The following is an 18,361-nucleotide window of genomic DNA, read 5'->3' on the forward strand; positions in this document are numbered from 1 at the left end:
GCTCGTCCTGATAGGCCGAACCAGTTAATATCTAGTTCTCTGGCCTGCAGTCACTGCTATGTATCCCCTTTTCTTATTTCTTTCTGCTTCATACACAATTAGGAATGACAGCTGAATGAATTGTGCTCCCCTCCTACGCTCTGCCCTGAGGCTGGAGCCTCTCCAGCCTATGCCTCGGCCCGGCCCTGCAAATGGTCACTGGGTGGCTGAGATTAATGTTCAGGGAAGTGGGTGGAGCCTATAATATCAAAATTCAGCTGTTGATTTTCAAGGTGAATTTTTAAATTGCTGCCGTTTTTACACTGTTAATAGCAGATGCCTCAAGCTTGCTACAGTTGGTCATTGGGTGATTGGGTTCAAATGCTGGAGAGGGGCGGAGTCACAAGCCGCTAGTCTGATTTATTTAATTTCTATGGGAATATACAAATTATTGATGCCAAAGCTCACAAACTTGGTCATTATGTGTTTGTGTGCTAGGGTTCAAAAAAGTGGGTGGAGCCGACACCAGCCAAATACATACCTGGGCAACGCCGGGCCATCAGCTAGTATATATATATATATATATATATATATATATATATATATATATATATATATACATACAGAAGGAGATACTGGTTGCTTGGCAGTTGGAAACAGCTGTAAGTTCCTACAATGCAACAAGGCTCACAGACAGGAAACTGTAAGGACCTAGGGCCTGACATCACACTGTGGGAGGGGTTTCACCACGATAACAGTTATACAGATCCCCCTGATAATCTATTCGGGAAAAAGCTAAAGCGTTCTAATGGAATAAGGGGATATCAGCTACTGATTGGGGTGATTGGGATGAAGCTCAATCCGTGGTTACAGTTCCTCTTTAAGAGAACTCCAAGCAGGCAGAAGTCTAAATATACTGGCAGTCCCCTACTTACAAACAACTCCAGTTACGACGTTTCAGAGATAAAAAACAAAACAAAAGTTGTCTTGATGTACAAAATAGACAACACTGTTTTTTTTTCTTTACATATTTTTGTTGTTAAATATTACCGTACTGTATAAACTGTTATAAGTAGGGTAATTTAAAACACAATAAAAAAAACATTGAAAACAAACAAAAAAATAGTTATGCTGAATGACCAAATCCAGAGTTGTCCAAAAGTAAATGATTTATCCACATTTTCCTATGTATAACACAGGACTTGACTAAATGATTTCAAATTGCTGTAGGATTATTCATTATTTTTTAAAGCAAATGTATAGAGTGAGAAAATGGACCAGTTCAAAGACGCCGAGATGGGTTTTGATTGGTCAAACTTCAAGCTGCACCTGTCCTGTTGAAAGTTATCATGCCATGTGTGAACTATGTAGGCTAATCAGTACTGATGAGTATGCTCGTATGCTCATATGAAATGTGTTGGGCCTCTCAATAAAAGCTGTCGGTATACTGGGAAACTGCTTGTTCTTAAATGCGTGTATTTGGGGATTTTAATTTTGATAGGAAAACCCCCAAAGCAACTGGAGGTGGATTGAAAATCCTGTAATGGGAAAGGTGGATGTGAACGGTGGAGACATTGTGCGCTGTTAGTTGTCTTATAATCTGGACAGCAGAGGGTGAGAGGCCATAGTTACATGTGGAGGAGAAGTGTCATTTCTATGTGGTGGTGATTACAGCTGTAATTCGCTTGTGGTCTGTCTGTGATTTGTGCAGAAATACCAGGGGGTGAGAGGCTGTGATATCTGGGTGTCGGCTGGTGATGGTGTTTGTCAACGGACTTGATTGGCCTATTTCTTTGGGATATATTGGTATATGGTGGTGTGATATAAACTGTTGAAACAGCATTACACTATGTCTCTCTTGTTTTCTGGCTTGTTTTGAGGTACACATTGAAGGAGGGATTGGACTGTATCCATAGCACACGTGTGGGCGCGAGCTCCAATTTTGGTCTTTAAAGGACTTACGAGGTAAAGTTCAGTACCTGTGTTTATTTAGTATGCATGGAGGACGCCATCCGCGCCCTCCGTTTACATGTACCGGGTCCCCCGCTCTGATCCAGACTCCCGGTCAGCTCCCGACCACACCGCCCGGGTAAGGCTCTCATTCCACATCTAAAATGGCCGCCGGAGCTTGCAGCAGCTGCGCAGTCCACATAGATGCAAGTGCAGATGCACAGCTCTAGGTACCCCGATCCACGCACAGGAGACAGCCTTTAGCAAGAACGAGGCGGGAGGAGCCCTAGAGCTGTGCAGCTCCGGCGGCCATTTTAGATGTGGAGCCCGACCCAGGTGGTGGGGTCGGGAGCCGACCGGGCGTCTGGATCAGAGCGGGGGACCCAGCGCATGTAAATGGAGGGCATGGATGGCGTCCTCTGTGGATACTAAATAAACACAGATACTGAACTTTTTTTAGGCATTTCACCTCGTAAGTCCTTTAAGTTATTTGCCTTGTTGTACACAGGTAAAACAGAGGCGCCCAACAGATTAAAATACGTTAAAATGATAAAAGTTATATATAAGAAGGGGAAGTTTAAACTTACCTCCCCATAGATGAGTGAGCAAGAAATGTATCATCAATATTATTTTATTATGTACTCCCAAAAAATGTGACTCGTTTCGTAGGTCTTAGCCCACTTCCTCAGGGAGTGAAAACAGCAGCAGCTGCCAGTGGCGTAGTTAAGGAGCTATGGGCCCCGGGGCAAGTGTTACATGCCCCCCCCCCAAAGCACTTATACATAATAACTGATACGGTGCAACAAAATCTGCCACGGACAACCACATTGTCAGAGGTGCAAGAAGGGGATGGGGAAAAGTTTGTTAATGATAGCTACAATTTAAAGCATCTATACAAGTGATTATTACCAGCACAGGACCAATAAAGAGGTAATACTGTGGCTGAGGGAGGGCCCTAGTGGACCCCTCTGCACCCCCTATTGCTACACCACAAGCAGGTGCTGTAAATCTCAGAACAAGCGTGACGCCTCTATTTTACCTTTACAACATACTGGCCCATATGCAATTAACTTTCTCTCCTCTGTTTTCTCCTAGGAGATAATTTCAAACTTGTCAATAAAACCACCAGCAAACAAGAAAATGCTCAAAATAATTGTGATAATCCTTTTCCCACTACTTTTTGCTACTTTTCATTTGCAAAATGATGATTATTTTTCTTTAATTAGAAGATGAAAATGTATCCCCTAGGACAGTGATGGCTAACCTTGGCACTCCAGCTGTGGTGGAACTACAAGTCCCATGAGGCATTGCAATACTCTGACAGCTCTAAGCATAACTCGGGGAGGCAAAGGCATGATGGGATTTGTAGTTTTGTCACAGCTGGAGTGTCAAGGTTAGCCATCACTGCCCTAGGAGAAAACTCAGGAGAAAAAGAAAATTGTATATGGGCTCCTGTGTCCACCATTGGTGGGAGGGGTTTATCCCCATCTTTCCAACTTCTACAGAGAGCAACATCTTAATCCCAAGAGGGGACGGGTCTAAATTCCCCTCCTGCCTGAAAAGTGGTAACCCACATTTGAGAGTATAGCCTCATATGCTTTACACCTACGGTACATCATTTCTGGTCTAAAATCACTACACTAGAACCCGGGTTTCTGAGTACCATTTTTATTAACTTTCATTGCCTTATTCCACTCTCTGACAGACTACACTAGGCTTTCTCAACCAGGGCTCCATGAGGGCTTTGCAGGGGTTCCCTGGCATTTTTCCTCCCGTGACAGCGGCGAGCTGAGAAAGTTTCAAAAGTTTCAAAAATACATTTGTGTCCCCTTCAGTCGTATGCTCGCCCCAATGGTTGTGGAGAGGGTGGGAGTATAACAGAGCACACTATAATAGGGGTTATTGTAAAGAAAAGCAGCACATTTGGGTAAGAATAATAAGGAGCACTCTAATAAAAAGATCTAGAATAGGTAAACAGTACAATGAGGGGTACTATAACAGGGAGTAGTATAAAGACTACTGTTATATGGGAGTATTATAATTGTGGGAACCAGGGGGCGTAACTAGAAATCACTGGGCCCCTCTGCAAAACTTTGGAGGGGGTTCCCTCCCCCCCCCCTCACTTTCTGCACAGGTAAACTGAGAACCAATGTTATTCATTTGGCTGGTGCACTTGAATGTGCTGTCCCCATGCAGTTAAAAACAGACAGCAGTGAAGCACTGGGAGCATTTTCTGTATCAATTACATTCACTTCTGCCATAAACCCGTTTCATGTTTCCACACATACAGACTCCTCTGGCAGCATCACTACAGTACACAGCACTTGGGAAGGGGGTAGGGCACTGTACACAAGACCCTGTTGAACACTGAATAGGGACTGTCTACAAATCTTTGTATGATTTCTTATCAGTAGTTGAGTAGATGCATTCATTAGAACAATTGTGCAGAGAGCAGAAAGCTTTTTCTCTCTGTGCTTTTAGTTGTCAGTCTCTCAGGACAGGGAAAATAAACTTCTCCCCCCATGGGGTCCCCTGCAGCTTCTGGGCCCCCCTGCAGCTGCATCCCTTGCAGGGTCTATTGTTACGCCCCTGGTGGGAGCTATAATAAGAAATACTAACGTGCACTAGTTTTATGATAAGCAGCACTGTAGGGAATAAACATGGACTCGGGGCCACTTTTAAAGACCATTCCTCCTACAAAATCTCCACTCTCTCCGCTAATGTCATGGCTTCTTGAGATACAAACATTATTCAAAGGGTTCCCCCGGGGATAAAAGGTGGAGAAAGGCTGTACTACACTATAAAGGCCCCCTGGCTCTTGCCTTCCTTGAAGATCAGGTATTCTAGACCCATGAATAATAATAATATAATTAAAATAATAACTTACCTGTAGAGGCATTGATTGAAATATAATAAGCAGAAAAGCTCCCAGCCTCTGTCGTGGCTGCTGTGGACGGTCTGACAAACAGCACAAACATCCGGCTATCTCTGCTGGTCACGGAGGGATGGATGGATCGTCCACAGTATCTGTAACACATAAAGATGAGTTTCTCTTACCAGCTCACTAAACCCTCTGCAGCCATGCTGTCCTGAAGCAAAGGCTCCGCCTCATTCCTTGACCTTAGTGAGGGCTGCAACCAATCAATCACAGCTACCTGGGTGGCTGGATAGTGTAATGGTTAAGGGCTCCGCCTTTGACACAGGAGACCGGGGTTCGAAACTCTGCTCTGCCTGTTCAGTAAGCCAGCACCTATTCAGTAAGGAGTTCTTTGGGCAAGACTCCCTAACACTGCTACTGCCTACTGAGTGCGCTCTAGTGGCTGCCTCGCAAGCGCTTTGAGTCTGACAGGAGAAAAGCGCTATGCAAAAAAGGAATTATTATTATTACTTTATTTCATGACACCACGTAATAAGAGTCAGATGACCTACTTTTCCTAGTAAGGCGGAACTAATTAAAAGTGCCATGAAACTAAAAATTAAATGTTTGCTCAAAAACATTAAAGTGGATCCGAGATAAACTTTTGCTCATTGCATAATTGTGTTCCTTTCATATAGTTTATAGGGCATTACTCAAGCCCAATCCTTTTTTTTGTTTGTTTTAATACTCTAATTCCCTATAAACTAAATAATCCTTGCCCACGGCTTCTCCAGTGCCTTGGCACTCTCAGCTTTAGATAAGATATATAGACAAGTTACTTGTTATAGTTAGTTTTTCATCTCAAATCTGCTTTAAACACAGTAAAACAAACAAATATAAAAAGACTGATGTAATGTAATTTAAAGGCATATTTACACTTCACTAAAGCTAAATGGTAACATTACTGGTTGCAGTATAAATTATCAGATTGTCATGTAATTAAGTTAATTACAAATAAAGTTTTCTGCTTCCCTTCTGAATACAACAAAGATTTTATGGTACACAGCTAGGTACAGCTCAAGTCAATCTGATAATTTTGGTGTGGCACCTGCAATTTTATCAGTTAGCTTCTGAGTGGAGTAGAGGTTTGACGTTCCAGTATTAACCCCTCCAGTAGTTTCAAAAGCATTTATTTTTTCCTATTAGTTTTATGCTGTGTTTAATGTTTAACTAGGAATGTAGTAGTTTGGGTCACCCTGAGCTGCTTGGTTACTCTGTTGTACTGGTCCAAGCCCTATTTCATACAACCTTATCAATCCCTGCCATGTACTGACGAGGACCAAAAGTCCGAAACAGGCTGTCTACATGTGGGTTTGATATGGCTGTGTAAAACTTAAAGCTATAGGCTTGCTATAAACCAGCGGTTCTGGATGCTTGCTTGGCTTAACAAGGGCGAAAAGGGATAATTTGCATATTTAGTAGGTGTGCATTGTGGGTAACCATAAATGTTCATTTATAACTGAATTATTGCAAATTTCCTTCAGTTTTAAGAAAGCAATTACACCAAGCTTTGCTTTTTTAGTAGGAGGGCTTTTTGGTTCCTTTTATCCCCCTATACATTCCTAGTAGTTTGGGTCACCCTGAGCTGCTTGGTTACTCTGTTACCCTAATATTACCCTAATACACTCTCCTTCCCTCTGTGAAGACAAAAGTACAGGAAAATTAGACTATGTTAATTGTATAATGTAGCTCAGTCTAGCCTGCTGTTTCCCATGTGATGACTTCTCAGCTCTTCTGATGACTCATGCTGTCAGGTCACTGAACTCATGCATGAGCAGACAGCATGAGTCATCAGAAGGGAGGGAAGCTATTTAATTCATTACATTAAGTTAATTAAAGTTCCTCTTCAACTTCTTTAAAACTATCTGTCTCAATTTTGCCTTATTACTCCATTCGCTCACCAGGACATGATAGTTTGGTTGAGCCTCTACAAGCAAATTCTTTGAATAGACGATCAAAAACAAAATACCTAATCTTGTCCCCAACGGCATCTGTTGCATTGTCATATATCTCCAAATACTCATTTTGGCAGCCGTAATTCTGCACCAGGTTGAATGTATTGAATGACAGCCGTATTAGATTTCCAGGTGGGACGGAGATGATCCATGTACAGCGCAAACCATGCGGGTACAAAGCAGGGTTGTCAGGACTAGATAGGACCCCTTCTGGGCTGGTGAGTGTTCCTCCACAACCTGAATGGAGATAATGAAGAAGGATTCAGAATTAACGTATTTATTAGCATATAAGATGCTCCAGAATATACCGTAAGACGCACCTAGGTTTAGAGGGAAAATACCAGAGAAAAATGATATGCTAAACCTGGTGTTCATGGTGCAGGAGTGTCTTGTAGATGTTCTCCCCCAATTTTTGTGCCCCTTTTGTACCTATTGTATCCCCCATATCTCCTTCTGTCCCCCATGTGTCTTCTTCTGTCACCAATTTCTGCTCCGCTCTTCCCCATGTCGACCTCAGCTTCAGGTGTACAAGTAGAAGCAGCAGCAGCACCGCTCTCCTAATCTATCGGGACCCGAATCAGAGACCTCTCCTCTCCCTCCCTGTTCCCCTAGTGCCGGCTTCTGCTGATGACCTGATCAGCAGACACTAGGGGAACAGTGAGGGAGAGAGGATGTCCCCAATAGATTAGGTGAGCTGTGCTGCTGCTTCTAGCATTTATGCAGGAAGAGCTGATGAGAACACGTGGGGGGGGGGGGGGGGGGAGCGGAGGAGACATGGGGACAATACAGGGAGTCACTGACATCACGGCGGGTCAGCGGCTCACATCGGTGGGCATTCGTAAGTCGGGGACTCCCTGTATTTGGCATATAAGATGCAGTGACTTTTTCTCTCCATTTTGGGGGGAGAAAAAGTGTGTCTTATATGCCGAAAAATACGGTAATCATAAAATTGAACCAGCTAGAAATAAATAGCAGATACTAATTGTATTAGGGTACGGTGGATCACCCTATATAGGATATATGTGTGATGATCCGCTCAGCTGGCTGCACAGGCAGACAGCTGTTTGTCCATTCCTCTAGTCTGTGGGCTGCAGGTCTCTGGAACAGAGACCTGTCTTTCCATTGCAAGTTTCTGGTCTGTTCTCTTGCTGGGGAATTTGCATACATTCGTTATGCAAATCCCCTACCTGCCTTCTTTGATGACTGGCACTATAAGAGCTTTATGTTTCCCAGAAGGCTTTGCTGGTCATTTCCTTTCCATGGTCTGTTCCTGATGGACACTGCTGGAGTGTCAGCCATTGCTATCTAGTATAGTTAATTCCTGGGGGTTGCTTTAGGCTCCCCTTCTAGCCCAGTCAGGTTGTATTATCTGTATTGCCTGTTGCCATTGTCCTGTCCCAGCGGTGGTGGACAGGAAATGGTTCTGATCTCTGTTCTTGGAGTATAGCTGGTGCAGCGGTTGCTACCAGCTATCTCTTCTGTTCTGTCTCCTGGGATCGCGCTAGCTACTTTTCGCTAGCGCTGTGGCTCCTTTTGTCCTGTCTCCTGGGATCGCGCTAGCCACTTTTCGCTAGCGCTGGGGATCCTTCTGTTCTGTCTTCTGGGATCGCGCTAGCCACTTTTCGCTAGCGCTGGGGATCCTTCTGTTCTGCTACTCTGTACCTGGATCACGCTAGCCACTTTTCGCTAGTGCTGTGGATCCTATCTCTCGTTTGTCCCTGTTTTCGTGTGTCTGTCTTGTCCGCTACGCTTGCTGGAGGCTCGGTGAGGTAACCGTTAAGCAAGCGCTCGCGTCCTCTGTTTCATGTTTGTCTGTTAATGGTTAGTTAGGCGTGCTTGTCTCTATTGTGCTTATCACGTGGAGATCGCGCATAACCGCGTGCACTGTTGCGAATGAGTGCGGTGTTCGCGGTTAGCTAGCGTTTGTTATTTTCCGTATCTCCTTATTGTATTATTTGCTGTGCCTTTGCTACCCTCGTATTCTATTCTGATCTGCCTTGTGTCACGTCTGGCGATCGCACCTCTCGCGATCGCGTTCCTATTTCGTATCTGCTGTTGTGTGTGTGCGCGGTCGCGGGGTGGCGACTGGATTGGCGCACACACATACAACCTGTCCCTTTGCTTAATCTCATTCGCAATCGCCTCTCTTGCGATTGCGTTCTGCGCTTCGTACAATTCCTGTCTGGCACTTGTGGAGGTACAGAGGATTGGTTCCTCTTTACTCCCCAGCGCCATCTGCCGACAGGAATTTCCCTCTACAGGTGCGTAGCACCTTTTGCTGGGTGCCTGCAAATATACGCTTGTGGAGGATTTCCACCGTGTCAGCGCACGCGTTGTGCGCTGATCACGGGGAAAGTTCCACAATCGTTACAGAGTGACCAGCCAAACCCAAAACCCCAGTGTAGACGGAATTTCTGATTTGTACGATTTTGTCGAGTTTGGGTCCTGTGTCTTTAAGAGCTTTAAAAGGCTAAATTCAGAGACCAAGGCGGAATTTCTTTCTGAATGTGTTAGGTTTTGTCTGAATCCCACCTTTCAGATTTCTGATCCGTCCACGTCGGCTCTTCTTTTTGCCTATGTGCTCTTAAAAGACGATTTGATCACCTGGGCATATGATTTGTTAAAAATCAATTCCTGGAATGGTAATCTGTATCAGTTTCTTGCAGTGATATTCTCTCACTGGTTTAAACTGCCTGGCTTGCCACCTGCTCTGATTGAGTGTGTAGCTGCTGATAAGTCAGCTGATCTTTCCCTTCCATGCAAAACTTTTCAGTATGACAATCAGTTCAATTTGTCTGTTGCCACTTCAGGTTTTAAACAGCAGACATGCAAAGTGGCTAAAAAGAGAAAAACTAAAAAACGCAAGCATCGGAATAAAACACTCCCTATTGATGTTTGTAATGATGTTGTTCCGTCTCCGGCTTTTTTGCCCCAATCCAAAGCTCATGTGGATCCTGCTATAGGTAGGATCGCACACTATATTAAAGCAGTTAAAAAATCTGTTCTTGTTCCTGAACTCCACCCCTATGGAGATTATTTGGATACTGGCCTGTTTGAACCCCCATTTGCTTCATGGGATATCGGGGCCTTGCTGGAAGAATTCGATTTTGATTGGAAAGCCTTTTGCGATTTTTACATCGCAAAAAGCGAAAATGTCTTGAATGCTTGTCTTGATTCTATGTACCTTCTGATTGATTCCGATGAATGTGACAAGGATGATGTGGATCTGGTGATCTATGTATGGCAAACGATTTTGGATGAGTTGCACACACACCAACCAATTGATTCCAATAAAGAGACATCGTTGTCGGATGATTGTTCCTGCCTTTCTGGGGTAAAGCATGAGAGTCTTGACTTTGTGCAATCTGAAATCAATGAGTATGCCGCTGTGGTTGATTCCTGTGCGAATCCTGAAGGATTCTCTCCTGACAGTGTGCAGTTTGAATCTGTGCGATCTGATGCCTGTTTCTCGGATGTTCCTGCAGATTGTGATCGGCATGAGTCTGCCGGTTTCCTTAAGGATGTGTGGGATCCTTTGTCATTTAGAAACAGATCTTTGAGATCTTCCATCTGTGACCCTGCTATGGGGAAAGTTTCTCGACTGTGCAGCGTCAAAAGTAAAAGTAATATGCCTAATAAAGTTTATCCTGTTGATGTCGCTATTTCTTCTGCAAATGATTCCCTGTCTCACCCTGTTCTCACCTGTAAGGGCCCGTTGCCTGGAGACAGTTGCTCCAGTGTTTCGGTCCTAGATGCCTTGCAGTCTGCTCCGCAGATCGCGGAGGTTTGCGCTATGGAAGCATCAGTTTCACAACCTAAAGTGAATTTTGATTTGCAGGTTTTGCGTTCTGACTCCTCGGATTCAACATTGTTAGCCGAATCTAAGAGTGAGACAGCGCTTCGGTTTTGCGAATCGGATGCTGAGCCTTCTTTGCCTTATTCAGAGACGCTTTCTCTGAGCCTGCCCTGTACCATGAATAACAAAACGATGTCCAATCACACTGACATTTGGGAGTCCCTTTCTTGCTTTGAAGAAAGTTCTGACTCTCCACCCTGTACTCTGGATGAGTCAATATTGCCTTGTACAATATCTCCTGCCCTGCCCCTAGAGGCTCGTCTAGGTATTGCTGCTATTTTTACCTGTCTTTCTGCAGTTTTGGAGTTGCAAGCTAGTTTGACTACTACGCAGAATTCTGGGTGCAGCGAGATTAAAGTTAGGGAGTCAGTGTGTGGTCCAGTGAATATTCCTGTACGTTCCACTCATGATGATGAAATTCAGTATCAGTTTATGGTGGAACCTTCCCTGGGACATCTGCCCTGTTCTCAAAATAAAGTTCCAGTTTTGCCCTGTAACATGGATAGTACAGAATCCTTCTTAGAAAACTTGAAAAATGATTTTTCTGAGGTCTTGTTTAATGATCTGAAGGTCTCTGAGTTCCTCCCAAAGGGTGAAGAACTTGTAGGAGATATCTCCTGCCCCCCAGGTCCTTCTGAGGTGTTGCCCACTTCAGTAGGCATTGCTGCCTTGCTGACTACTTTTGCAGCTCTTGTGGAGCTTCATTCATGTGTAGTCAATGATGATATTACAGTTACAGAAAATTCTGAATTTGAGTCCGAGTCTTCTTTTGAAAGACCAGTACCTGTGACCTTTACTCGTGATGATTTTCTGCCCGGTACTGGTTTTGGTCTTGTCGTGTCAGACTCTGAGGCTGGCAGTTCCCCGACATGTCCTGAGGTTTCTCCTGTACTAGTGTACCCCGATGTGCTCTGTGACCCAGAAAGCCCAAGTGTGCCTCGGTTACCAGCGTACTCAGATGCTTCCTCAGTGGAGACATGTTCTGATATAGCCTGCCTGCTTGCATGCCCAGAAGTGGTCCCTGAAAGTCCTGATCTTGATGGGTGTCTTGCAATTTTGAGTCTGGAATGATCATAGGTTCCATAGAGGTTCTTGGTGGTTCTCCATGTGAGCCTGGTGAGCGTTCTGGCTTCTTGGGATCTCTGCGGAGCTTAAAGGCGTTCTGGGAGATTCCGGGAAAGGTTTTGCTTGGTGCCCTGAATACGATCAGCAATGGCTTTGGTGTTGTAAGGGACACTTCGAACAGGTATTGCGGCAGGTTTGGTATTCTTGGACGCTCCTTGGAAGGTGGTGGGTATTGTCTGGAGGGTGTCGATGGCTTCTTCTCTGGTGTCCACAGTCCTGATGGGTGTTACGCTGAGACTTGCAGTGCTGATGGGCATGTTTCGGTGGCTTCTGCTTCCGATGAGGTCGGTTTCGGATGGACTGACTCTGGAATTGGGCCTTGTCGGGCTGTCCCGACCTTCATGAGTCTTCAGTTAGAGTTTTGTGATGATACCAGTTTTGAGGGATGTCTGGAATCCATCCCTAGAGGGGGGGGGGTACTGTGATGATCCGCTCAGCTGGCTGCACAGGCAGACAGCTGTTTGTCCATTCCTCTAGTCTGTGGGCTGCAGGTCTCTGGAACAGAGACCTGTCTTTCCATTGCAAGTTTCTGGTCTGTTCTCTTGCTGGGGAATTTGCATACATTCGTTATGCAAATCCCCTACCTGCCTTCTTTGATGACTGGCACTATAAGAGCTTTATGTTTCCCAGAAGGCTTTGCTGGTCATTTCCTTTCCATGGTCTGTTCCTGATGGACACTGCTGGAGTGTCAGCCATTGCTATCTAGTATAGTTAATTCCTGGGGGTTGCTTTAGGCTCCCCTTCTAGCCCAGTCAGGTTGTATTATCTGTATTGCCTGTTCTGTCTTGTCTTGCCTGTTGCCATTGTCCTGTCCCAGCGGTGGTGGACAGGAAATGGTTCTGATCTCTGTTCTTGGAGTATAGCTGGTGCAGCGGTTGCTACCAGCTATCTCTTCTGTTCTGTCTCCTGGGATCGCGCTAGCTACTTTTCGCTAGCGCTGTGGATCCTTCTGTTCTGTCTCCTGGGATCGCGCTAGCCACTTTTTGCTAGCGCTGGGGATCCTTCTGTTCTGTCTTCTGGGATCGCGCTAGCCACTTTTCGCTAGCACTGGGGATCCTTCTGTTCTGCTACTCTGTACCTGGATCACGCTAGCCACTTTTCGCTAGTGCTGTGGATCCTATCTCTCGTTTGTCCCTGTTTTCGTGTGTCTGTCTTGTCTGCTACGCTTGCTGGAGGCTCGGTGAGGTAACCGTTAAGCAAGCGCTCGCGTCCTCTGTTTCATGTTTGTCTGTTAATGGTTAGTTAGGCGTGCTTGTCTCTATTGTGCTTATCACGTTGAGATCGCGCATAACCGCGTGCACTGTTGCGAATGAGTGCGGTGTTCGCGGTTAGCTAGCGTTTGTTATTTTCCGTATCTCCTTATTGTATTATTTGCTGTGCCTTTGCTACCCTCGTATTCTATTCTGATCTGCCTTGTGTCACGTCTGGCGATCGCACCTCTCGCGATCGCGTTCCTATTTCGTATCTGCTGTTGTATGTGTGCGCGGTCGCGGGGTGGCGACTGGATTGGCGCACACACATACAACCTGTCCCTTTGCTCAATCTCATTCGCAATCGCCTCTCTTGCGATTGCGTTCTGCGCTTCGTACAATTCCTGTCTGGCACTTGTGGAGGTACAGAGGATTGGTTCCTCTTGTTAAGCTTGGAGGTGTAATCTCCACAGTCAGCATACAACACATAAGCTGACGTGAAGGAGGTACACACACCAGCACAAGGGATCAGGATATCCCCAGTTTAGTGGAGGAGAGGACTGACTCCAATAGGAGATTGTGGTGCACAGAGTCGGTGCAGATCCGAACAGCCACAAACACTTTCGTAATAACGTCTCAGCGCAAAGTAGCGCTGAGCGCATAAACCAGGACTGAGGAGATCAGGACAGGTAGACAGAATGAACGCTTGCTAGCTAGCGATTACTTAGCGACAGCAAGCGTCCAAAACCAGACAGACTGGAATGAGGCAGCCAATGCGTTGCGGCGATGGCGTGCCTCACAAAGACAGGACAGGAGAGACAGGAAATAGCAGGATCAAGATAGATGAACGTAACACAGATAAATACACAATAAGTATGTTTTCCTAGCGTATTACAATTACAGCTATCAATGAAACTATTCGTAACGTCTGACTAACATATGTATATATCGGCAATGAACCGATATATGACATAAGCAGGAACTCTGACTAAGACTGGAGTAATACAGGGAACAGGACTCAGAAGGATTCGCTATCTCTTCGCAGAGATGAACGCAATCCACAAACAGGACCAGGAACAGGATAACTAGCTCAGCGTGCTGGAACGCTGACTAACGGAACACAGGATATAAACAGTTCGTGTACGTATATATCAGCGACACTGATGTATCAACGTAACACGAATACAAGGAAAATAACAAAATGCGCAAGTATGCGTATATATTGGCGATGAACCAATATATGACACAAGACAAGCAAGTAACAACTTCTAGAACAAGAGCAGAACTAGGAGGACTCGCTGACCCCTTCGCAGGAGTCAGCGCAGTCCACACGGACCAGGAACGAGGTGGGGCACGAGCAGAGTAACAGATAGAATCTGAGACTATGGTAGCCCATGAGACATTGCAGGAAGCAGTTCTTTATACTGAGGTCATCCAATGGGAGCAGACCTGCAGATTCCCACACAAGTGAATGGTAATTAATCACAGGCTGATAGCAGGAAAAGGCAGACAATGATATGCAGCCTGCAGGAAAGGGACTGCCCCTCCACTGCAGCAGACAATGTTTGTTTACACAAGAGCATGTTAAACTGTCATTAATTTCAGAGTGACTGCAGATGGAATCAGCAACTAGTTTAAGTGCAAACCAAACTATGCAAGAAAATGCATGTAATGACATCAGAACTGCTTGGGTTACAATACCACTGCAGCCAGCAGTAAACGCTGCAGACATGATCATAACATTACCCCCCCCCCCCCTTAAAAGCGGATACCAGACGCTTTTCGAAACTGAAATTCCCAACAAAACAATCTGACTGATAATTCATGATGACCGGGACAACCCGGCAAGACCAAATTCCAGAATCAGTCCCCACAAGACTGGACCCATCAGAACCAGAACCTACAGAACCATGCCCGTCAGCACCACAAGCCTCAGTGTGATACCCATCAGAACCACGACTTCCAGAGAAAAGCCCCCAGAAACTCTCTGAGCGATACCCACCGCCTTCCCGGAACTGTCCAAAAACGCCAAAGCCTTTGCAATGCCCACCGGAACTGTCCCCACCAACACAAAACCCACCGTTGAACCAGTCCAAGGTACCAGGACAAGTTTCCTCAGAGATCTCCCAGAACACTTGGAAGCTCCAAAGAGATCCCCACAGGTCAGAACGCCCCTTAGGCTCACATGGAGAACCATCAAGAACCCCTATGGAACCCAGGGCAACTCTAGAGTCAGGGTCACAAGGACAAACATCAAGATCAGGGTTTTTAGGGACCAGAACCATCTCCGGGCATGCAGGCCAACCGGCAACATCAGAACATGTCTCCACTAGGGAAGCGTGTGAGCACGCCAACACAGACACACTTGGGCACTCTGGCATACGAAGCACATCTGGGCACACCGGCACAAGAGAGACTTCTGGGCATGTCAAGGAACTGCAAACCTCAAAGTCAGTCAAGGTAGGACCGAAACCAGGACTGGGCAAAAAAAAATCATCATGACTAGACTTCACAGTTACTGGATTCTCACTAAAAAATGCAGGATCAGACTTAGATGTCTCTGATTCCAGCAAAGTTATTAACAAATCATGTTCAGGGGCATTTACAAGACAGGACAAATCTTCTGATGTATGCACCGAACTAGACAGGGTTCCCATAACTTCTTCTGGACTAGACAGAGACTCATCAAATACACTGGATTGGAGCTCATGAAGGGCTGCAAAACAAGTCAATAGTGCAGCAATCCCCACTGAACTAGGCAAAACTGAGTAACTCACTGGACAGGAAGGGGACTCAGGAACTTCTGCCACACCGGCCAGAGAACCAGAATTTTCCAGGATACAGGGCTGGGTTTCAGAAACACTCATTAACCCGGACTGAAATTCTGAGATTTCTATTATTTTTTCCAGCGAGTCAGAATTATCCATGTTACAGGGCAAGACTTTTGAAACATTCAGAGGACAGGGCTGGAGTTCCTCGGCTGTTACAACACTGGAGAGGGACTCAACAACATTGGTTAAATCAGACTGTGTACAGGGCAAGGTATCTAACACACTTGCTGACGAGGACAATATTTCAATGGCTTCTGCTTCGCTGGGCAGAAATTCATCAAGTTTTATTAGAGCAGACTGTAATTCCAAAACAGCTGCTAGACAAGTGAATATTACTGCAACACCAACTGAGGTAAGCAGTGCCTCAGACTGTTCTGCTAGAGGGTTTGAAGTATCCAAAGTACTGGGTGAAGCAAAAGACTCTGTGACCACAGCTTCACTGGACAGGATCACCGAACAGTCCACACTGCAGGGCAAAACCATGGAAGCACCTGCTGGACAGCATAATGATTCTGTGACCTGAGTTTCATTGGAGAGATCTACTGCACAATTCATGGTACAGGGCAAGTTCACTGGAACATTTTCTGAACACGGTAATAATTCTGCGATTTCGGACTCACATAGCAGACGCTCTGAGTTATTCATGAAACTAGAGTGAGGTGTAGAAACAGGAAGATCAAAACACAATGTTTGCGCATCTAAATCACCATTCAATTGTGAAATTGGAAAATTCAGATGCTGGGGTTCTGAGATTTCTGGACAGGATTGCTGGGACTCAGAAACTGATGTAGTGCATCTATTGGCATCTGCTGGATCAGACAGGAGTTGAACTTTATTAACACAGGTAATTTCTGCAGAAGTGTTTGCAGAGACAGGCAAGATTTTTCTGGTGTCTGTTTCACTGAACAAAGACTCATGAGTACTGGCTAGGCTGGACTCAGAAGTCAGCAGGACCTCTGGGTCCTCTGCTGAGAAATTTGTGCAGGGCAAGATTAAGGAAGTATTAGTAATTTCTGTCTTACTGGGAAGTAACACTGAGTTATCCATGGTACAGGGTGGAATTACAGGAACTTCAATTTCACACAAAAGGAGCTCTGAATCACTCGCTGAATCAGCCAAAGGTGCTGAAGCAGGCGAGTCCTCAGGAACTGAGGAAGTGGAACAATCTCCACTTGACAGTGTGTCTTCCCTGGTATCAACTGATTGAATCGCATAAAAATCGTCCAGAATCATTCTCCACACATCGATCAATGGAGCCACAAAGTCATACCCACACACACCAGTTTTTATTAGGTTATAGGCAGACTTAATGCATGCATTCAATACTAATTCACTTTTTGCACTGTAAAACTGACAAAATGAACTTGCATCTTTCTTCCATTCATAGACCAGGGCTTCCATCTCTCCTTTCTCAAATGGAGGATCCCATGCATATTTAACAGCTGAGCATTCCGGCTGATCATAGTTTGCAAATGTGTTAGTGGCAGAAACATACATTGGGTTATTTAGCAGGTGATTGGCCGATTTCTTATTCCTAAGGATCTCCAATACCTGTAGCAAGTGTTGAACTGTAGTGTATGCAAATTTCCCTTGCTGCACGAATAAATTGATCTGTTCAATACTCTGTAATATATCTTCATAATCATATTCAGATAATTCATTTAAACAAGAACTTTTATTTTCACTGGCTAGCAATGAAAGTTCATTAGTAGTTTCATAGGTCCATTTGACTCCCCTGAATGGTGACTGAATTTCATTATCTGCTACTGGCGGAGTCTCATTACAGATCTGATGCGCAGTCGCCAAGGGCAACGACTCCGCTGATTGTAACGCTTTTCTTTTGGAGCGTTTACGTTTGGCTTTAGACCCTGCTGCCTTAGCAGAAGAAAAGTTATCAGAACAATTATCTGCTTGCTGATTATTTTTGTAGGCAGTAGAAGGAGCAGCTGATTGACAAGCTGCCAGGAGCTTATCAAAAGGGCTAGGCAAATCGGTTTTGCGCAGCCAGTTATGGATCACAAACGCTAGAAATTCCAGTGGTCTTTCTTTTAAATTGGTATGATCCAAGACATCGTAGGCCCACTGAAACAATCTTCCCTTAAATAAAACATAAACTAGCTGGGGGGCCCACGTTGAAACAGGAGTAGCCTGGAGCTCGGGATTGGCCAGGAACCTGGTACATTCAGAAAAAAACTCATTTTCTGTTTCAGAATTGAGCTTCTCAAATTTCTTAAAGGAACAGGAACCATAACAAACAGTGTCATTTTTGCTGGGAACCCCCCCCACAATGGGGATTGGTAATGGGGCTACCATAATGTTAAGCTTGGAGGTGTAATCTCCACAGTCAGCATACAACACATAAGCTGACGTGAAGGAGGTACACACACCAGCACAAGGGATCAGGATATCCCCAGTTTAGTGGAGGAGAGGACTGACTCCAATAGGAGATTGTGGTGCACAGAGTCGGTGCAGATCCGAACAGCCACAAACACTTTCGTAATAACGTCTCAGCGCAAAGTAGCGCTGAGCGCATAAACCAGGACTGAGGAGATCAGGAC

At 45.2% G+C, this 18,361-nt stretch overlaps 1 protein-coding gene across 1 annotated transcript in view; it reads right to left on the reverse strand.

Annotated features, from left to right (window-relative positions):
• The window catches only part of CUBN (cubilin), a 298,563-nt gene that overhangs the window by 215,258 nt on the left and 64,944 nt on the right, over positions 1-18,361 (reverse strand). The window contains exons 21-22 of the mRNA XM_068238249.1: positions 6,816-7,038; positions 4,817-4,956 (exon numbers count right to left, since the gene is read on the reverse strand). Of these exons, the coding sequence (XP_068094350.1) occupies positions 4,817-4,956; positions 6,816-7,038 (363 nt within the window). The remainder of the gene's footprint in view (positions 1-4,816; positions 4,957-6,815; positions 7,039-18,361) is intronic.

The sequence above is a fragment of the Hyperolius riggenbachi genome, chromosome 5, assembly GCF_040937935.1.
Source record: "Hyperolius riggenbachi isolate aHypRig1 chromosome 5, aHypRig1.pri, whole genome shotgun sequence".
Taxonomy (NCBI): domain Eukaryota; kingdom Metazoa; phylum Chordata; class Amphibia; order Anura; family Hyperoliidae; genus Hyperolius; species Hyperolius riggenbachi.